The following is a 23871-nucleotide window of genomic DNA, read 5'->3' on the forward strand; positions in this document are numbered from 1 at the left end:
GGATGTGCAGTTGGAGTTGGACGTAGCATTCGAAAATATTCTCGAAGTTTTTGAAGAAATTCTGTAGAATTAGCCTGTTGATTGTTGTCTTCATAAAATTCGTTTGGAAGTCTCAATTGACCACCGTAGAGAAAATCTGATGGTGAAGCTCGAAGGTCTTCTTTAAATGCAGTTCGGAGTCCAAGTAGTACTGTTGGTAATATGTCAACCCAGGATACTGTTGGATGACACATTAACGCTGCTTTAAAAGTTCGATGCCACCTCCCAAAAATGCCGTTGGATTGCGGGTGGTATGCTGTTGTACGTGCTCGTTTAGCTCCTGTGAAAGCTGCTAATGATTTGAAAAGCGCTGATTCAAATTGAGTGCCTTGATCTGTTGTAATTGTTTTTGGGCAACCAAATCTTAAAATCCAAGTTGACCAAAATGCAGTAGCAACTGTTTGAGCGGACATGTTTTTGAGCGGAACAGCTTCAGGCCATCTGGAAAAACGATCTATCATTGTTAGACAGTATCTGTATTCTTGTACTGGTGGCATTACAACAATGTCTAAGTGTACGTGATCAAAACGATTGTCTGGAACGTCGATTTTGTTCGGAGTTAAACGGTTATGTCTGGTAATCTTTGCTTTTTGGCAATGTAAACAATTACGACAAAGATTGATGATGTCTTTTTTAATTCCGGGCCAGATGTATTTTGTTCGTACTTGCTGTAGTGTTGAGCGACCGCTGGGATGTGAAAGTCCGTGCACGGTATTGAAAATTTGTTTGCGCAGTGCGTCCGGAATGTATGGACGGACGTATCCCGTTGAGATGTCGCAATAAATTGATGTGTTACCATAATGAACTATTTGCAGTTTCAGAGAATTGTTGCCATTGATGATAGTTTTCAACTCATCGTCAGATTGTTGTGCTTTCTGTATGTCTTCGGTTGAAACGGTTGACGGCATTGAGATTTCGTTGAGTCGTGAAAATGCATCAGCGACGGTGTTTTCGGGTCCAGAAAGATAAATTATATCAGTTGTAAATTGTGATATGAAATCTAAATTTCTGAGTTGTCGGGGAGATGCTTTTTCAGGCCGTTGAGAAAATGCGTATATGAGCGGTTTATGATCGGTTTTTATGACGAAATGTCGTGCTTCCAGCATGTGTCGAAAATATTTCACAGCTTTGTATTTTGCTAGTTATTACATAAGCCAAAAATAACTACTAAATATGTTGATGACTTATTCGCGATTATTAGGAAAGATTCAATAGAGGAAACACTAAAGGTATTAAATAACTTCAACAGAAACATAAAATTCACTCTGGAGAAAGAAAATGATGGAAAAATCCCTTATCTGGATGTCTTAGTAATCAGAAATAAAGACAATGGTATCGATTTAAACTGGTACCAGAAACCCACGGCATCTGGGAGATTAATTAACTTCTACTCGAAGCACACAAAACGAACAATCATCAATACAGCTAAAAATCTTATAAACAGAGTTCTAAATATAAGTGACAAGAAATTCCACGGCGAAAATAAAACAAAAATTGAAAACATATTAGACATGAATAACTTTCCTAAGCATATGATAAAATCCTTAATTAACAATTACTATTGAGTTGAATAATTTTATTGAAGTGAAAATACAAAGTACAATGAAGTTTGTATGTAGAATAAAAGACAAAAAGCAAAGGTTACTTATACAATGTAAAATATTAATTGATTAAACACAGTACTTCAACACTTCCCCTTGTTTAAATGATTAATATTTAAAATATTTACGAAGTGCAGCAATCGAAGTTTTGGTAACGGTTTGGTCATCATGTCTGCAATTTGATATTCAGTTGAGATTTGAGACACGATAATATCGCCTACAATTACCTTTTCACGAATGAAGAAGTGCTTTAAAGAAATGTGCTTCGTTCGCTTGTGAAACTCTGGATTTTGAGACAGTCTTATAGCAGCAGTATTATCGATGTGTATTACCGGTACTTCATTATAATTAATTAAGTCATTGTAGAGGCTTTTCAACCACATCAATTCCTTAGCGGCCTCACTCGCTGCTATGATTTCAGCTTCGGTTGTTGAGGTAGATACGGTTGGCTGTCTTTGACTTATCCATGATATAGGACTGCCTGCATAACATGCTACTACTCCAGTTGTTGATCGTCCTGTGCTCATACAGCCTCCATAATCTGCATCACTATAGCATTCCAATTTCTTTAAACCGTTCGTTTTGTAAATTATTCCATAGTCAAGTGTGCCAGCAATGTAACGAAGAACCCGCTTAAGTCTTTGTACATCTTCACTTGTAGGCCTAGTTCCCAACATTAAATACATTATTGCTCCAACAGCTTGACGATATGGAAAATCATTTGTTGATTTTTGAACTTCTGCAACGGTCGTTGTACTTTCCATCGGAGTTGATACTGCTCTACATTCAGAAAAGTTAAATTTTTCCAAAATTTTCTTAGCATATGACTTCTGACTTATCTTTACAGAATCATCCGACTTTTCAATTTCTAACCCAAGAAAGTAATTTGCATCTTTGTGTGTAATTTTGAATTCAGCTTTAAGTTCATCTAGAAAGATCTTCAAGTCGTTTACATCAGACGCAGCAACTAAACCATCGTCTACATACAGAGCAAGAATGATTTTCTTCCCCTGTTTTTCTCTGATGTATAGACAACTGTCAGCCGAGCTTGTTTTAAATCCCAATTTGGTTAAAAAAATTTCGCATTCTAGTATTCCAGCACCGTGGTGCTTGTTTAAGACCATACAGACTTCTTTTTAGAGAACAAACTCTATTTGTTCCGTCATCAAATCCTTTTGGCTGTTTCATAAAAATTATATCGTCCAACTCTCCATAAAGGAAGGCAGTCGAAACATCGAATTGTGCTAAGTACATCTTCTCTGTGACTGCAACACTTAACAGAGACCGAATTGTAGACATCCTTGCTACCGGACTAAAAGTTTGGTCATAATCAAGTCCTTTTGTTTGATTATATCCTTTAATGACTAGTCTCGCCTTGAAGGTATCCACACTGCCATCCGCTTTGGTTTTTACTTTGTAAACCCATTTTGATGGGAGAGCTTTAGCACCCTTCGGAAGTTCCGTAAGTACCCATGTTTTGTTTTCTATTAACGAATTCATTTCCTTTTCCATGGCTGCTACCCACTCTGATCTTTGGTCGCCTTTAGTAGCTTCAGAATATGAATTTGGAGTTTCTATGCTATTAACAAACTCCTGGGAAACCATAGCCAACTCGTCATGAGTTGTTTTTGGAATTATTACCTTTCTATTTCTTAATTTCCTGTAATTGCAATTCTCTTCTTCAGATTCTTGTCCATCGTTGCTTCCTGATATAGCATCTTCAAACTCACTGTCAGATGTTGCATTTCTCTCTAAATTATCTTCAGGATTGCTGCTCGTAGGTTTATCATTTTGTTCTTCTAAATTTGGTGAATCTTTGGCTAATTGATCATCTTGTGGTTCTATGTTTGGATCCAACTCTTCATTCAGTCCACTCTGAATTTCATCATCTTGAATTAAATCATTGAAACGTCTAATCTTTGACAAATCAATACGTTGTGTATCAGGATTTACGTGGGATTTTATTATGGTTTTTTCTTCTAAGCGATTATTATTTGTTTTCTCTACAAATTTAACATCTCTCGAAACATGAACATCTCTCTTTTCTGGTATATAAATACGATATCGCTCGTCTCCATCATATCCTACCAGGTATCCTTTTTCAGCCTTTTTGTCCATTTTCTTTCGCTTTTGACTTGGAACGTGCATATAACATGTCGACGCAATGATTCGCAAATGTCGGATTCTAGGTTTCTTACCATACCATTTTTCGAATGGGCTAATATCAGCTTCAGATGACTTTCCTGTTCTGTTTAAAATATATATTGCTGATTTCACAAATTCACACCATAGTGATTCTGGAAATTCAATTTCCTTATTTGCGTACTTGAAAGTCCTTGCCATTTCTACGATCGTTCTATTCTCTCTTTCAGCACACCCATTTTGCTGCGGGGTATATGGAGCAGTCAACTTATGAGTAACTCCATGCTGAGCAAGAATTTTTCTGACGTCATCGTTGTCAAATTCGCCACCGTTGTCGCTAATTAACGTTTTTACAGTGTGACCTTGACATTTTGCGTGAATCAACATCTCTTTAAGCGAATCTTTCACTTCTGATTTTTGTTTTAAGAAAAACCCATATCGATATTTCGTATAATGATCTTTAAATACTACAAGGTACCTGTATCCTCTGAATGAAGGTGGAAAAGGGCCACATACATCTGTTGATACTATTTCTCCTGGTTGACTAGCAGCGTCACGTCTTCCAAAAGGTTTCCTAGAAAACTTTCCAAAAATGCATGGTTCACAATTTTCACTTGTATTCTTCACTGAAATTCCCATTTCCTTTTTAAGCTTCATTTTAACATGGCGATAGTCCTGATGTCCCCAGCGTTCGTGGTATAACTGTAACACCGACTTTTCTTCAAGCAGGGATATATTCTGTGTGTGTGAATTTGGACGGACATTAAGCTTGTATAGTGTGCCATTGATTTCTCGTTGACCATGTACCACAAGTTCTTCATCGACGAACATTTTGCATTCATTTGTGGTAGATGTAAATTTGCTATTTGGGTTTCTATCGTGTGCAGCTAAAATCGAAAAAAGGTTTCGAGATATAGTTGGAACATACCATACGTCGTTTAGAGTTACAATTCTTTCCTTATTGTTGACTTTCGATAACAGCTCTATTTTTCCCTTCCCAATGGCTTTTAAACACTCTTTTCCTGCAGACTGTACTGAATTGGGTTGTTCAAATTCTTCGTATCTCACAAAATACTTATCTGAATTGGTAACATGCTTTGTTGCACCGTTGTCGAACCACCATTCCAAACTTGAATCTGCGATATTTACTTCGTTTGACATCGCATGTAGTGCCACATGTGTATGATTCTTAACTGGTTGTGACTTGGAAGGCTTGTCATCTGCAATCCACTTGCGACATTCTTTTATCCAATGGCCTTTCTTCTTACAGTAATGGCAAATATTGTCCTTTTTAGTACTTACATTCTTGCTTTTGGAATACTTCTCATTTATGACTAAAGCTCCTGGCCCTTCAACGTTCTCAGGCTTCTTGAAATTGCGTTCATATAGGCAAAGCTGCATAATAAGTTCGTCTAAGGACTTATCCTCATCCCGAGTTATCATCATCCAACTCGATTTGAACATTTCGAATGATGATGGTAGCACGTGCAGAATCTTGCAAATAAGAAGCAGTTCTGGAAGTTTTTGATTACCTTTTAATTCCAAACCAGCGTTAATTTCTGTCCACAAACTTTTAAGTTTTGAAATGTGCGTTGAAACATCCAAATTTTCAACCCACTCAAACGAGAAAAGTGCTGTGCACATCTTGAACAATTGGTCCTTGGATGTTGCTTCGAATTGTTGGTGTAATGCTTCCCAAACATCAGCTGCCGATTCTTTGTCCATTACCTTCATATATATCTCATCAGATATGGTACTAGCAATAAGGGTTTTGGCGAGACCGTTCGTTTTCCTGTAAAACGCAGACCGAGTATTGTAATCTTTCACCACAGCTTCAGTTGCTCCCTCTTTTAAAGGTTCTGGCTTTGTTATTTTTCTTGAAACCACATCCAGAGCTCCTTCATAAAAATCTAGGAGATCTTTGACTTTTCTCTTCCAAATTGCCCAATCGCATTCTCCTGTTAATGGCTTGATGGTCTTGCAAAACTCCATGATTCTGACGTTCAAGTTCTATTCACAAATTGAAAATTTTCTTTTTTCACAATTCTTGAATTAATTTCTTATTTTTCTTTTTCAAATGTCATGGAGGGCCCATAACCTATTGAGTTGAATAATTTTATTGAAGTGAAAATACAAAGTACAATGAAGTTTGTATGTAGAATAAAAGACAAAAAGCAAAGGTTACTTATACAATGTAAAATATTAATTGATTAAACACAGTACTTCAACAATTACAAACCTAGAACACCAGAATCAACAGATATAAAACCGGACAAGATTTATAAATCACTGATATATGTACCAAATATATCAGAAAGATTTGAAAAGTCTGATATATATGACAAAAATAAATACACAATAGCACATAGTTCATATCATACAACCAAATCAATGTTCAGTAACTTAAAAAGCAAAATTCCAAAGATGGACAAAAACAATGTTATTTATAAAATCGAATGTGGTGGCAACGATGAGGAAACATGTGGCAAACTCTATGTCGGCACGACAAAAACAAATTAAAAACTCGCATGTCGGCACACAAATCAGACATAAAATTGAGGAATACAAATATAACACAGAAGACAGCGCTTGCAGAACACTGTAAGCATAATAACCACTCACCAAACATCGAACAAGTAAGAATATTGCAAACAGAAAACAATTACAACAAAAGACTCACACTAGAGATGCTACACATAAATAGCTTAACAACAACAAAAAGAATAAACCACAAAACAGATACGGACAACACAGCTTATTGTTACAGACAGCTTACACAGAGAAGAGATCGAGTAATTAGTAAATAACATCCAGTGCAATAATAACTCTTGACGACGGTAGACATGCTACGCTAGTTTTAAGTTTTATTGTTAATGATATTTACACGTAAGTGATCTTTTATTCTCCTGTGATTATACAAACAACAATTATTTATTTATTTATACATTTTATTTAGTTTTTTTACAATTCTGTGATATAGATTATAAAACGTATTTTATTATTATTACTTTTGTTTTTCATTTTGTAGATAAAATTAAACTCCCTGAAGATGGAATTCAAAGAATTCCGAAATATTGGAAAATAAAAATGGAAAAATAAAAATCAAATAATGACCTCAAGCTCAAAAAACCACTTCTATTTATTCATATATAGTTTATCTAGTGTTATTGAAATAAAAGACAGTCACTTCTCTTAACAACTATTTTGAACTATTTATTTGATATTATTTTGATTCGAATCGATCTGTTATTCTGTTGATAACTTCATAAGGTCCAGTGTAAGGAGGTAGTAATGGTTCTCGTACAGCGTCTGTTCGTAGAAATACGTGTGAACAGGTATCGATGTCTTTGAGTTTGAACATTTTACTCTTCGTGGGATGTGCAGTTGGAGTTGGACGTAGCATTCGAAAATATTCTCGAAGTTTTTGAAGAAATTCTGTAGAATTAGCCTGTTGATTGTTGTCTTCATAAAATTCGTTTGGAAGTCTCAATTGACCACCGTAGAGAAAATCTGATGGTGAAGCTCGAAGGTCTTCTTTAAATGCAGTTCGGAGTCCAAGTAGTACTGTTGGTAATATGTCAACCCAGGATACTGTTGGATGACACATTAACGCTGCTTTAAAAGTTCGATGCCACCTCCCAAAAATGCCGTTGGATTGCGGGTGGTATGCTGTTGTACGTGCTCGTTTAGCTCCTGTGAAAGCTGCTAATGATTTGAAAAGCGCTGATTCAAATTGAGTGCCTTGATCTGTTGTAATTGTTTTTGGGCAACCAAATCTTAAAATCCAAGTTGACCAAAATGCAGTAGCAACTGTTTGAGCGGACATGTTTTTGAGCGGAACAGCTTCAGGCCATCTGGAAAAACGATCTATCATTGTTAGACAGTATCTGTATTCTTGTACTGGTGGCATTACAACAATGTCTAAGTGTACGTGATCAAAACGATTGTCTGGAACGTCGATTTTGTTCGGAGTTAAACGGTTATGTCTGGTAATCTTTGCTTTTTGGCAATGTAAACAATTACGACAAAGATTGATGATGTCTTTTTTAATTCCGGGCCAGATGTATTTTGTTCGTACTTGCTGTAGTGTTGAGCGACCGCTGGGATGTGAAAGTCCGTGCACGGTATTGAAAATTTGTTTGCGCAGTGCGTCCGGAATGTATGGACGGACGTATCCCGTTGAGATGTCGCAATAAATTGATGTGTTACCATAATGAACTATTTGCAGTTTCAGAGAATTGTTGCCATTGATGATAGTTTTCAACTCATCGTCAGACTGTTGTGCTTTCTGTATGTCTTCGGTTGAAACGGTTGACGGCATTGAGATTTCGTTGAGTCGTGAAAATGCATCAGCGACGGTGTTTTCGGGCCCAGAAAGATAAATTATGTCAGTTGTAAATTGTGATATGAAATCTAAATTTCTGAGTTGTCGGGGAGATGTTTATGAGCGGTTTATGATCGGTTTTTATGACGAAATGTCGTGCTTCCAGCATGTGTCGAAAATATTTCACAGCTTTGTAAATAGCGAGCAATTCTCGATCATATGTGCTGTATGACTTTTCAGATTTTGATAACTTACATGAGTAAAATCCTAGAGGTCTCCAAGTACCGTTGAAGTTTTGTTCCAAGACGGCACCGATGGCACTGTCTGATGCATCCTTTACTAATGCTAGTTCTAGGTCTGGAGCTGGATGTGCTAACATAGTAGCTTCAAAAGGCTTCGTTTGTAAATCTCAAAAGCGTTTTCTGATTCAGTTGTCCATGGAACTTTGCGTTTATCATTTTTCTTTGAATTCCCAACGAGTTCGTTAAGGGGTGCTTGTTGATGTGCTGCATGTGGTATGCAGCGCCTGTAGTAGTTTATGACACCAATAAAGCGACGAAGCTCACAGATAGTTTCTGGCTTCTTGTAATTTTTTATGGCATCAATACGATCTGTGGGTGGGGAACAACCATTTGCGTTGATTATGTAGCCAAGAAATCTTACCTCAGGTACACCAAAATGGCATTTGTTGGGGTTGATGGTGAGTCCGAAGCGTCGTAAAATTTCAAAGACTACACGAAGATGTTCTCGATGTTGTTGTGGAGATTCGGACATAATGATAATGTCGTCGATGTAACAAAATACGAAGTCAAGTCCTCGGAACACGTTGTCCATGAAACGTTGGAATGTTTGTGTTGCGTTCCTCAAACCGAAAGGCATGTACAAAAATTCTTGTATTCCGAACGGAGTACATACTGCTGTTTTTGCGATGTCTTCTTCAGCCATGGGTACTTGATAATAGGCTCTTGTAAGGTCAAGAGTTGTAAATATTGACTTACCGTGAAGATTTTCTGCAAAGTCGTGTATATGGGCAATAGGGTAGCGGTCTGGAATTGTTTGTGAGTTGAGTTTACGATAGTCACCGCAGACGCGCCAGCCACCTGTTTTCTTAGCAACCATATGAATAGGACTAGCCCAAGCACTCTTTGATGGACGACAAATACCTTGTTCGATGAGATAATCCATTTCGGCTTTAGCTGCTTTTAATTTATCACCCGAAAGACGTCGTGGACGATCAGCAACTGGAGATCCTGTTGTTTCGATGTGATGTACGACAATTAATTCATCTGTTGGTTTCCTAAGCGTTGATGTTTTGGTAATGTCTTCAAATTCCTTTAGTAGATCTGCGAAAGTAGATGCAGAATTCAATGTTGAAATTCCAAATTGTTTTGTTTGCGAAATTACACCACGGTTGGATAATTTGGTTTTGTTGTCGATAAGACGTTTTTGTTTGAGATCAATGAGTAAATCAAAGTTGACTAGAAAATCGGCACCTATTATTGGTGTGTGCACGTCAGCAATCGCAAATAACCACTTGAATTCTCGTCGAAGTCCAAGGTCGAGTTTCAATACACAATCACCATATGTTTTGATTTCACTTTGATTTGCAACCAAAAGTGTAAGTTTGGACGGCTTAAGTTTTTCTTTGATTATAGATGGGGGTACGACTGATACCGCTGATCCAGAATCAATGAGATAACGTGAATTTGTTGACTTGTCGTAAAGATGTAGACGTTTTTCACAAGCGTTGTTGTTATTGCTGCTGTCGCCAACCGATTTGACTGACGACAGCCCAGTTAGTTTTCCGACTGAAATCGTGAACAATCAGGTTTACATTTTCTTGCTTTGTCACCAAATTTGAGATGAAAATAGCATAAATTTCGCTGGTTTGAATTTTGACCACTTGGCGAACGATTTCTTGATTTGGAACGATGTCGTGTATGCTTACCAATTTGTTGTTGGATTTTGTCGACCTTATCTGAAAGTTCCCTTATTGTTTGGAACATATCGGCGAAAGACATTCTTTGGTTAATTGCATCAACAGCTGGTTGTTGTGATGTTGAAAGAGAATTAACACAATTGTTGTTGTTTGCTTCAAACATTTTGTCAGCAATTTTTGCCAATTTTTCCGGGTCTTCTTCTTCCCAGGCGGTTAGAAAAGGTCTCATGTTTTCTGGCATTTGCCCAAGAAACAGTGTTCTGATGATTGCCTCGTTGCCTTTACCAGGAGCAAGTCGTTTCATGTGTGCCAAATTTGACGTTGGTTTCATGCCGTTTGTTTCACCACCTTGTATCAAACGTCGTAGTTTTGACTCGGGAGACTCAGCAAATTTGGAAATAATTCTTTCTTTTATTGCTAAATATTTGCTTGAGTCCGGTGGATTTGTGATAAGGTCTTCAACTGACAACAATACTTCGTCTTCAAGACGGACACTCACCAGATCGAACTTGTCGTTATCCGCTGTTATGTTACACAGGGCAAATGAACGTTCCACTTGCGCAAACCATAAATGCGGGTTTCTTTCGTTAAATTTAGGAATGTGTACCTTTTGTAGACTAGTAGTGCGATTCTGTAACTTTTTTTAATAACGAACCGACATCGGTAGTTAACAAAAATATTCGGTTGAGTTAACGAAAGTGTTATTCTGTAACTTTATGTTAACGATTGTAGAAATCGTTAGCACATACCGACGAATATCGATGGAAAGACAAATTGTCAAATATTACATTTTAATATTTATTAATGTATTTTAATTTGAAAATATTGTTTGTTCGCAACTACGGAAGACAAAACGCGTAAAAGAGGAAAATATCGGCTTTTTTAATAAATGTGCCTACAATAAGTGTCCGCGAGTGTCCCAACAATGAATATCTCAAGGGTAACATCAACTTCTAAAAGTCAAGATTGTGTGTACATATGTATGTAAGTACATTTAGGAGGCAAATTCGTACATTTTATTAATTTTGGTGGTTTTATTCCAGAAAATGAATAAACATATTACGCTCCCTCTAATGTATCCACACTCCCTGTGCTTGAAGTGGACAGGAACAGTCTTTTAGAAATATGCAGAAGGTGCATTCTTATGTCCACCATTCATATGTTCAATGTATTACTGGCAAAAATATTTAATAAATGTATGTAATCAGGGTCATTGGTCAAAAGGTATTAAATTGTATTTTTACGCAGACATATTTTTGGGTTGGGTTGCAATGAAAAGTAGAATTAGTTTCGTCATATGATGATTGAACTTTGAAATGATGTTCACAGAGGTGAATATGAAAAATTAGGAAATCCGACTTATATTTTTAGCAATTTGGTTGTTAGTGATGCTGAGTTTAAATCTATAAGATTACCACAGAACAAAGTAGGTTATAGGAATACTATACACGTTTAGAACTCAATACGGCATAAAAAACGAAAGCCTCCTAGAAAAATAGTTACAACGGCATATGGTATATGTCTTACATAGCAGTGCCACACTTGAGTTCTTTTGAAGCATTAGCTAATGTCTTTCCACTTTAATAAGTAAAATAAAGGTAAGCGAAGCCTTCATATGTAGGTTACCATGGGCATTCTCTACCGTTGCTTCTTCACCAGCGTCGATATAATTGATGCTACATAAAGATCGTTCAAGGGAGAAATATGAGTTAATCGAAAATGAACAACTTTCTCTTTGGTGATCTTTATGTAGCTTCAATAAAATCGGCGCTGACGAAAGCACAACAGTGGCTAAGCTGCCCCATGTTATGAGGATTTTTCTCAATAAGGCGGAATTTACCATTTGTACCGTCCTTATTAACTTAACAGATTTCATAAAAAACGCCGTTGTTAAAAGAAATTAGCAAAATATTGCAGTAATGTACTGTCGTTAAGACTTAACAACTACTTTTTTTTGGTTGTTAACTTAACAATAATTTTCGGTAATTAACGACAAAATTTACCGACAAAAATTGTTAAAATTGGTATACAGAATAGCACTTACCGATAATTGTCGTTAAGTACCGACATTTGTCGTTAATTCTGTCATTAAGGAGTTACAGAATCGCACTATAGGTCGTGTGTCTTCATGCCGAGTGGCACTACTCAAGGCAGCCAGTTGTTCCTGGAGCAATTGGATTTGCCGTTGCAAGTCTTCTGCCATGTTGTTGTCCGTTACGATGTTGCTGCTTTCGAAGAATTCGGCTTCGTCTTCACTACTATTGGATTCGACCTCTTTATAGTTGATTGGATTGCGTCGTCTCAGTTGCCGTGTTGAATCAACCATAAGTTTTCAAAGTGTTTTTGTTAATAAATTCTCAGAAGCAAAATGACCGTTGAAACTGTTGTCGAGCAAAAGCGGGCATGCACGTTTGTGTACTTGAATGTATGTACGTGTTTATGTGTGCGTATGCCGGTGTTATGAATTTCCACGAACTATCGCGATCTGCTTGTTGCAAATTTTTATTTTGTTTTGTTTGTTCGTAGACGGGGTCACCACTATTGTTTATCTAGTGTTATTGAAATAAAAGACAGTCACTTCTCTTAACAAATATTTTAAACTATTTATTTGATATTATTTAATTTAGTAAAAAGGAATACAATTTCAATTAGGTCGATTTGCCACAACTGTGGTGTTGAAGATTTCGGGAGCAACTAACTTCTGTTTTCTTTTTTGTTGCCTCTTGTCAGAGTTACCATCACTCATCTTATTTGTTAACTGCGGGGACGGGGATGCCACACATATACGCGTGTGCTTCTATGGAAATAAATAAAATTGCATTCCCTTCCAGTTTTCGTGTGTTTTGTGCCATTTATTACTCAAAATTATTTAATTTTCATTCAAAACGACGGGTCTTTTCCATTCGTATATTATTGACGTATTCGTTCCTCCGATTTTGTTACGATAACCAAAAAAATACGAAAATAAAAAGTTTTCATTTGTTTGTCGCACGAATACAAACGTCAATCGCTATGAAAACCAAATTGTGTCTTCGTTCATGAAATCGACGAACGAATGGGCAAAAACTTTTTACAAAAACACGCTGTTAATGTTACAAAAATGGTTACCAAAATTGATTTTTATGGGTTTTTTGAATATCGTTATAGTGCTGTCTGTTATAGAACTGTCATCTGTCTGTTTATAATATTTAATTTGTAGTATGAATTTCCACGCAATGGACTTGAAACGCAAGCAATTAAAAAAATCGACTTGTTGTAATTTTCGCCTTTGATGCAAAATTGACATACGCCATAACCATTTAATCATAAATGTTATATTCATATGAATTCAGGGACTTGTTAGGAATGAGTAAGATAATTTTCTTAATCAAAAACCAAGGGATTGTCATTTAAAAATATATCTACAATGAATATACCTCAGAGTTTTCGGCCTTTTTTAAAAGAAGAACCGATTTTTTAAGTGCTTAAAAAGCCTCAAAAATATCTTTTTTTATATAAAACTAGCAAAATGCCCGCTACTTCGTATGCGGAAAGGATATAAAAAAAAAACAAATAAACAATATATAATATGGAAATGACAAACACTGAAAATTTGGTCGCACTAATACCAATTTTAATCAATATTTATTTTTATCTTAGTACTGTACGTACCCCTTAAGTTCGTTTTTAAAAAAGATCAGCCGTATCTCACCCTTACACATTAACAGCGAGATCAACGTTGCACACCAATACACACCCTAACTCCAAAAAATAAAAATTCCAGCACTGTCCCTACACCCAAAAACAAATTGAGTACCATTAAGTAATTTTCGTATACTTATGGTACGTATTTCGACGACATATCTCAGCCATACACGGACATTAATACAAAATAATTACAGTAAATTCCATAATAATTACAGTAATTCCAAATCTCAAGATTCCAGCTGTATCCGTTCGTCCAATTCCAAATTGTACCAAACTTAGTATCAAGTCGAACTCTTCGTACCCATAAGAAAGATTTTCCAAAACTACCTCAATCCTTCACTTTAGTAGTAATCTTACTTCCAAATTTCAGGATTCAAACTCTATCCGTTAAACCAAATTAAAATTGTACTAAATTTAGAACAATTTAGAATTTTCGTACCAATTTTCAAAACTTCCTCAACGCAACAGGGCTACAATAATCATACTTTCAAATTGCAGGATTCCACCGCTATCCGTTCACCTACATACAAATTGTACTAAATTTAGTACCATTTAGTGCTTTTCGTAACCATAAGTTTGCTTTTTCAAAACAACCTGAATCCTACTCTTCGACTGTAATCGTAATTCCAAATTTCAGGATTCCAGCTCTATTAATTCACCCGAATCCAAATTGTATCAAATTTAGTACCATTTCTTTCCCAAACAAAAATTTCAGGCTTCCAGCTCTACCCGTTCACCCAAATCCACATTGTACCATATTTAGTACCATTTAGTACTTCTCGTACGCACACGTACGACTTTTCAAAATTTCCTCAATACTACACTCCTACAGTAATCTTAATTCCTAATTCCAACACTATCCGTTTACTAAAATTCAAATTGTACCGAATTTAGTGCTTTCTGTACCCATAAGTACGAATTTCCAAAACAACCTCAATTCTACTGTCCGACAGTAATCTTAGTTCCAAATTTCAGAATTCCAGCTTTATCCGTTCATCCAAATCCAAATTGTACCAAATTTAGTACCATTTAGTACTTTTCGTACCCAAAGGTACGAATTTCTAAAACTATCTCAATCCTACACCCCTACAGTAATCTTAATTCAAAACTTTAGGATTCCAGCTCTATCCGTTCACCCAAATCCAAATTTAGTACTGCTCGTAATCATAAATACGAACTTCCAAAACCATTTCCTTATTTCAACGCCATTTCCCAACCTTGATACTTAAAATTCAGGATTCCAGTTCTATCCGTTCACCCAAATCCAAATTGTAATAAATTTAGTACCATTTAGTACTTTTCGTACACATAAATACGAATTTCCAAAATTTCCCCAATCCTATGATCCAACAGTAATCTCAATTTCAAATTTCAGGATTCCAGCTCTGTCCGTTCACTCGAATCCCTATTGTACCAAATTTAGTACTTTTCGAACACATAAGCACGAATTTCCAAAACCACCCTCATATCTCAGTCCTACACTTCACAGTAATCTTAATTCCAAATTTCAGGTTTCCAGCTACATACATACGTTCACCCAAATCCAAATTGTACTAAATTTAGTACCATTTAGTGCTTTTCGTACCCATAAGTACGAATTTTCAAAACTAACTCAATTCTACACCCCACCAGTAATCTCAATTCCAAATTTCGAGATTCCAACTATATCCGTTCACCCAAATCCCCATTGTCCCAAATTTAGTACCATTTAGTACTTTTCATTCACATAAGTAAGAATTTCCAAAACTTCCCCAGTCCTACACTCCAACAGTAATATCAATTCCAAATTTCAGGAATCCAGCTCTATCCGTTCACTCAAATCCAAATTGTACTAAATTTAGTACCAATTATTACTTTTCGTACACTCAAGTTTCCAAAAACCCTTTGGTCCATCTTTCTTACCCTTCATCAGTGATCCTCAGTCCAAATTTGAGGAATCAAGCCCTATCCGTTCACCCAAATCGAAACGGTACCAAATTTAGTGCTATTTAGTATTTTTCGTACCCTATGTACGAATTTCCAAAACTTCCACAATATTAAACTCCACCAGTAACCTCAGTTCCAAATTTAGAGATTCCAGCGCTATCCGTTCACCCAAATCCCCATTATACAAAATTTAGTTCCATTTAGTACTTTCCGTACACATAAGTACTAATTTCCAAAACCACCTTCATATCTCAATCCTACACTACAACAGTAATATTAATTCCAAATTTCAGGTTTCCAGCTCTATCCGTTCATTCAAATCCAAATTGTACTAAATTTAGCACCATTTAGTACTTTTCGTACCCATAAGTACGAATTTTCAAAACTACCTCAATCCTACACCCCACCAGTAATCTCAATTCCAAATTTCGAGATTCCAGCTATTATCCGTTCACCCAAATCCCCATTGTATCAAATTTAGTACCATTTAGTACTTTTCATAAACATAAGTACGAATTTCCAAAAGTTCTTCAATCCTACACTCCAACAGTAATCTCAATTCCAAATATCAGGATTCCAGCTCTATCCGTTCACCCAAATCCCTATTGTACCAAATTTAGTACTATTTAATACTTTTCGTACACATAAGCACGAATTTCCAAAACTACCTTCATATCTCAATCCTACACTACAACAGTAACCTTAATTCCAAATTTCAGGTTTCCAGCTCTTTACGTTCACCCAAATCTAAATTGTACTAAATTTAGTACTTTTCGTACACATGATTGGTAATTTTCCAAACCATTTCCTTTTAGAAGCACCACTTCCCAACCTTGATTTCCATGCCAAATTCCTATATTCCTGGGGCCTATTATTGATTTCATTAATTATTTAGCGATTTCATCAAATTACAGATTTTGAAATTGAAAATTGAATAGTTATGACTGTACATCTCCATATACGATAAAATTCTTAATTGCAAATAAATCGTGGTAATATGCACAATTCTATTGCACTTTCATTGATTTGCAAACATTTAGTTATTACCAAAAAGTCAGGTCCATACAGTTTTTAGTTGTTGTTATTTCTGGCCGATTTCTGAATTTATTCCCCTAATTTTGTCTTCAACAGCAACTCATTTGTTCATTTGCGTAATTGATGTTTATACACCATTATCACCAACTGCGACATCTGTTGCAATGGAAGATAACAAATGTCTTGTCTTTCTATTATTTAGTGGCTTACGATAAAATAAGTGCGCCTAGAAGTAAACTACAAAATATGAAATTATGTGTGATCTCTTACGATATCAAGAAGTTATGGCATTGTTAATTTTACACATGTCTTGCAGAGGGCCAACTAAGTGAATAAGTACGTAATAGTAATGAAAAATAAGGATTTTTGTTGTTGTTATTTTTTGTGGTTCCAGGACGAATTTTCTAAAACCCGGCCTTATCTCGCACATTTGCATCAACAGTGACCCACTGGTAAAATTTCAAGCTCCTAGCTTTAGCCGTTTTGGCTGGGCGTTGATGATGAGTCAGTCAGTCAGTCAATCACTTATCACCAAGCTCATTTATATATATAGATATTAAGTTTTCTCTGATAAACTCAAATATATATTTACAAAATGAATAACTTTTTCGTCTAATTTACTGATTTTAAGTTGAATAACATGCTTAAGAACTTGAATATCCATTTTATGTTCCTTTCAGTAAAAAATATATCTAAATGTGCGTATTGTAATTTTTGACGATTTTTTGATTAAAAAGATCGTAATTTTGGCGATTTTTCATAAAAATAATCTGACATCTTTAAGAATTTTAGGCCAAAATTGAGCTGTTGTTGTGCTGCTTCGTGACCTGATTTTCGCTATCTTAAATTAGTATATTTCTTTAATGTTTCTATTTATATTTTGTTTCTTCTATACAAAAAGCCAACTATGGTTTAATAGGAAACATAAACTCCATAAAGCTGAAAACACATACAACATATGAATAAAGTTTTGTGTCGTTTCTGGTGGATGAATAAAATACAAATTCCTGCCAAGTTCCACTTTTCGTTATTCTTCTACCAGAAATAACACAAACTTTACTCAAACGTTGAATGTGTTTTCAGCTTTATGCATTTTGTCCAATATTTAAGCTGAAAACTCATCCAACGTTTTAGTAAAGTTTTGTGTAATTTCTGGTAGAAGAATAATAGACAAAGTGCTTCTACAAAAAATGACACAAAACTTTACTCAAACTGTGAAAGTTTATGCTTTATTATTTTATGCCTTTGTTTTTGACAATCTTGTGTGTTCAGACTTGAACAGTGCCATCTACATTTCATATTTGAGTTGGAATTGAAAAGTTTTCTATAAATAACGTCCCAATATATAGTTGCTTAATTATTTACAAGTTTTAGAGATACTATTTCTCAAAAGCATTTTAGAAACAGATGCTCATAGGAAACTATTATGGCCCAGACAGAATCTGTCAGTTGTGTGTCACGCCACGCTTTAAAATATCACCACGTGTAATTTTCAAAAGAAAACCTGGCATCAATTGCGACAAGCTCAAAAAACCACTTCTATTTATTCATATATAGTTTATCTAGTGTTATTGAAATAAAAGACAGTCACTTCTCTTAACAACTATTTTAAACTATTTATTTGATATTATTTTGATTCGAATTGTGAATAATCGATCTGTTATTCTGTTGATAACTTCATAAGGTCCAGTGTAAGGAGGTTGTAATGGTTCTCGTACAGCGTCTGTTCGTAGAAATACGTGTGAACAGGTATCGATGTCTTTGAGTTTGAACATTTTACTCTTCGTGGGATGTGCAGTTGGAGTTGGACGTAGCATTCGAAAATATTCTCGAAGTTTTTGAAGAAATTCTGTAGAATTAGCCTGTTGATTGTTGTCTTCATAAAATTCGTTTGGAAGTCTCAATTGACCACCGTAGAGAAAATCTGATGGTGAAGCTCGAAGGTCTTCTTTAAATGCAGTTCGGAGTCCAAGTAGTACTGTTGGTAATATGTCAACCCAGGATACTGTTGGATGACACATTAACGCTGCTTTAAAAGTTCGATGCCACCTCCCAAAAATGCCGTTGGATTGCGGGTGGTATGCTGTTGTACGTGCTCGTTTAGCTCCTGTGAAAGCTGCTAATGATTTGAAAAGCGCTGATTCAAATTGAGTGCCTTGATCTGTTGTAATTGTTTTTGGGCAACCAAATCTTAAAATCCAAGTTGACCAAAATGCAGTAGCAACTGTTTGAGCGGACATGTTTTTGAGCGGAACAGCTTCAGGCCATCTGGAAAAACGATCTATCATTGTTAGACAGTATCTGTATTCTTGTACTGGTGGCATTACAACAATGTCTAAGTGTACGTGATCAAAACGATTGTCTGGAACGTCGATTTTGTTCGGAGTTAAACGGTTATGTCTGGTAATCTTTGCTTTTTGGCAATGTAAACAATTACGACAAAGATTGATGATGTCTTTTTTAATTCCGGGCCAGATGTATTTTGTTCGTACTTGCTGTAGTGTTGAGCGACCGCTGGGATGTGAAAGTCCGTGCACGGTATTGAAAATTTGTTTGCGCAGTGCGTCCGGAATGTATGGACGGACGTATCCCGTTGAGATGTCGCAATAAATTGATGTGTTACCATAATGAACTATTTGCAGTTTCAGAGAATTGTTGCCATTGATGATAGTTTTCAACTCATCGTCAGATTGTTGTGCTTTCTGTATGTCTTCGGTTGAAACGGTTGACGGCATTGAGATTTCGTTGAGTCGTGAAAATGCATCAGCGACGGTGTTTTCGGGTCCAGAAAGATAAATTATATCAGTTGTAAATTGTGATATGAAATCTAAATTTCTGAGTTGTCGGGGAGATGCTTTTTCAGGCCGTTGAGAAAATGCGTATATGAGCGGTTTATGATCGGTTTTTATGACGAAATGTCGTGCTTCCAGCATGTGTCGAAAATATTTCACAGCTTTGTAAATAGCGAGCAATTCTCGATCATATGTGCTGTATGACTTTTCAGATTTTGATAACTTACATGAGTAAAATCCTAGAGGTCTCCAAGTACCGTTGAAGTTTTGTTCCAAGACGGCACCGATGGCACTGTCTGATGCATCCGTTACTAATGCTAGTTCTAGGTCTGGAGCTGGATGCGCTAACATAGTAGCTTCACCAAGGCTTCGTTTGCAAATCTCAAAAGCGTTTTCTGATTCAGTTGTCCATGGAACTTTGCGTTTATCATTTTTCTTTGAATTCCCAACGAGTTCGTTAAGGGGTGCTTGTTGATGTGCTGCATGTGGTATGCAGCGCCTGTAGTAGTTTATGACACCAATAAAGCGACGAAGCTCACAGATAGTTTCTGGCTTCTTGTAATTTTTTATGGCATCAATACGATCTGTGGGTGGGGAACAACCATTTGCGTTGATTATGTAGCCAAGAAATCTTACCTCAGGTACACCAAAATGGCATTTGTTGGGGTTGATGGTGAGTCCGAAGCGTCGTAAAATTTCAAAGACTACACGAAGATGTTCTCAATGTTGTTGTGGAGATTCGGACATAATGATAATGTCGTCGATGTAACAAAATACGAAGTCAAGTCCTCGGAACACGTTGTCCATGAAACGTTGGAATGTTTGTGTTGCGTTCCTCAAACCGAAAGGCATGTACAAAAATTCTAGTAATCCGAACGGAGTACATACTGCTGTTTTTGCGATGTCTTCTTCAGCCATGGGTACTTGATAATAGGCTCTTGTAAGGTCAAGAGTTGTAAATATTGACTTACCGTGAAGATTTTCTGCAAAGTCGTGTATATGGGCATAGGGTAGCGGTCTGGAATTGTTTGTGAGTTGAGTTTACGATAGTCACCGCAGACGCGCCAGCCACCTGTTTTCTTAGCAACCATATGAATAGGACTAGCCCAAGCACTCTTTGATGGACGACAAATACCTTGTTCGATGAGATAATCCATTTCGGCTTTAGCTGCTTTTAATTTATCACCCGAAAGACGTCGTGGACGATCAGCAACTGGAGATCCTGTTGTTTCGATGTGATGTACGACAATTAATTCATCTGTTGGTTTCCTAAGCGTTGATGTTTTGGTAATGTCTTCATATTCCTTTAGTAGATCTGCGAAACGAGATGCAGAATTTAATGTTGAAATTCCAAATTGTTTTGTTTGCGAAATTACACCACGGTTGGATAATTTGGTTTTGTTGTCGATAAGACGTTTTTGTTTGAGATCAATGAGTAAATCAAAGTTGACTAGAAAATCGGCACCTATTATTGGTGTGTGCACGTCAGCAATCACAAATAACCACTTGAATTCTCGTCGAAGTCCAAGGTCGAGTTTCAATACACAATCACCATATGTTTTGATTTCACTTTGATTTGCAACCAAAAGTGTAAGTTTGGACGGCTTAAGTTTTTCTTTGATTATAGATGGGGGTACGACTGATACCGCTGATCCAGAATCAATGAGATAACGTGAATTTGTTGACTTGTCGTAAAGATGTAGACGTTTTTCACAAGCGTTGTTGTTATTGCTGCTGTCGCCAACCGATTTGACTGACGACAGCCCAGTTAGTTTTCCGACTGAAATCGTGAACAATCAGGTTTACATTTTCTTGCTTTGTCACCAAATTTGAGATGAAAATAGCATAAATTTCGCTGGTTTGAATTTTGACCACTTGGCGAACGATTTCTTGATTTGGAACGATGTCGTGTATGCTTACCAATTTGTTGTTGGATTTTGTCGACCTTATCTGAAAGTTCCCTTATTGTTTGGAACATATCGGCGAAAGACATTCTTTGGTTAATTGCATCAACAGCTGGTTGTTGTGATGTTGAAAGAGAATTAACACAATTGTTGTTGTTTGCTTCAAACATTTTGTCAGCAATTTTTGCCAATTTTTCCAGGTCTTCTTCTTCCCAGGCGGTTAGAAAAGGTCTCATGTTTTCTGGCATTTGCCCAAGAAACAGTGTTCTGATGATTGCCTCGTTGCCTTTACCAGGAGCAAGTCGTTTCATGTGTGCCAAAATTTACGTTGGTTTCATGCCGTTTGTTTCACCACCTTGTATCAAACGTCGTAGTTTTGACTCGGGAGACTCAGCAAATTTGGAAATAATTCTTTCTTTTATTGCTAAATATTTGCTTGAGTCCGGTGGATTTGTGATAAGGTCTTCAACTGACAACAATACTTCGTCTTCAAGACGGACACTCACCAGATCGAACTTGTCGTTATCCGCTGTTATGTTACACAGGGCAAATGAACGTTCCACTTGCGCAAACCATAAATGCGTGTTTCTTTCGTTAAATTTAGGAATGTGTACCTTTTGTAGACTAGGTCGTGTGTCTTCATGCCGAGTGGCACTACTCAAGGCAGCCAGTTGTTCCTGGAGCGATTGGATTTGCCGTTGCAAGTCTTCTGCCATGTTGTTGTCCGTTACGATGTTGCTGCTTTCGAAGAATTCGGCTTCGTCTTCACTACCATTGGATTCGACCTCTTTATAGTTGATTGGATTGCGTCGTTTCAGTTGCCGTGTTGAATCAACCATAAGTTTTCAAAGTGTTTTTGTTAATAAATTCTCAGAAGCAAAATGACCGTTGAAACTGTTGTCGAGCAAAAGCGGGCATGCACGTTTGTGTACTTGAATGTATGTACGTGTTTATGTGTGCGTATGCCGGTGTTATGAATTTCCACGAACTATCGCGATCTGCTTGTTGCAAATTTTTATTTTGTTTTGTTTGTTCGTAGACGGGGTCACCACTATTGTTTATCTAGTGTTATTGACGTAGGGGATGAAAGATACCAAGGAACGGTCCTGACCGGTTTTAACATGGCAAAGCCCAGGATTTATCTTGGTCCCTCTTTCATCTCAAGTGGACACTGACCTCCCCGTGGTGTCACCTGGGGAACTGCCTTTAACACCCGTTAAAGGTAGTGAGCTAACATGTGCCGCGCGTTCACCCATAAGAACGTTAAAAACTTGGGTTTGGGCGTGGGGTTAGTAACCCTCCCCTAGAAAAAAAACAGCCTACTATGAAAAAACGAAAGAAAAGAAAAACAAACCCCTCTAAAGTTGACGAACCCCGCAAACGTTTTAAGGACCATGATCTGCGAATCTGCACCTGGAATGTTCGCACTCTTTATAGAGAAGGTGCAGTCTTCGCATTGGCAGACGTACTTGGAAAGTACAAAGCCGATATTACTGCCATACAGGAAATACGATGGACTGGGAAAGATGTCACAACAACACCTAAAGGTGACGCACTGTATTATAGCTGCCATGAAACAAAGCATGAGTTTGGTTGCGGTTTTGTAGTTGGTCGGAGGTTAAAACATCTGGTCTCCAGCTTCACCCCAGTGAATGAAAGACTTGCTACAATTCGATTTAAAGCAAAATTCTTCAACATCAGCTTTATCTGCGCTCATGCCCCAACCGAAGACAAGGACGAACAGACCAAAGATATATTCTACGAGAGCTTAGAAGAAACATATGACCGTTGTCCTGCCCATGACATTAAAATTGTTCTAGGCGATTTTAATGCCAAAATTGGAAAGGAGAATATCTTTGGACAAACAGTTGGGAAATTCAGTCTACATAGTGAAACATCAGACAATGGAATGAGGCTGATAGACTTCGCAGCGGCAAAAAACATGGTAGTTAGCAGTACCAGATTTAAGCATCTCGATATTCATAAGGGCACTTGGCTGTCTCCAGACCAAAGAACAATAAATCAAATTGATCACGTTGTGATAGATGGAAGACATTCATCGAGCGTGTTGGATGTACGATCGTTCCGAGGAGCAAACATAGATTCGGACCATTACCTCGTTGCAGCAAAGGTACGTACCCGTCTAAACGTTGCAAATAAAGCACGGACAGACACAACACGAAAGTTGGACATCGCCAAGCTGCAAACACAACAGATAGCCACAGCATATTCCACTCAACTGACCCAATTGCTTAATGATAGCGCTTCTCGTCCCGATAACATATCAGCACAATGGCAAAATATTGTCCACTCCATGCAAACAGCCGCAAAATCAGTACTTGGATACCAGAGACCTCCACCAAAGAATCCGTGGTATGACCAGGAGTGCCGTGCTGCTACCGAAGAAAAAAATGCGGCATATAGGGCTACTTTACAATCAGTAGCAACGCGTAGCGCACGAGAGAGGTATCGGGAGAAAAGG

The 23871-nt window shown here is 37.0% G+C and overlaps 1 protein-coding gene across 1 annotated transcript; it reads right to left on the minus strand.

Moving 5' to 3' along the window:
• Window positions 1–232: 232 nt before the first annotated feature.
• Window positions 233–5774, minus strand: LOC141396343 (uncharacterized). The gene is made up of 4 exons (XM_073971719.1): window positions 4299–5774; window positions 3166–3557; window positions 1868–2420; window positions 233–328 (listed from the first exon to the last, which is right to left on the minus strand). Exons 1-4 carry the CDS (start codon window positions 5772–5774, stop codon window positions 233–235), a joined length of 2517 nt encoding a protein of 838 aa, XP_073827820.1.
• Window positions 5775–23871: the final 18097 nt, after the last annotated feature.

The sequence above is a fragment of the Musca autumnalis genome, unplaced genomic scaffold (assembly GCF_047663935.1).
Source record: "Musca autumnalis isolate F117 unplaced genomic scaffold, ASM4766393v1 scaffold_28, whole genome shotgun sequence".
Taxonomy (NCBI): Eukaryota; Metazoa; Arthropoda; class Insecta; order Diptera; family Muscidae; genus Musca; species Musca autumnalis.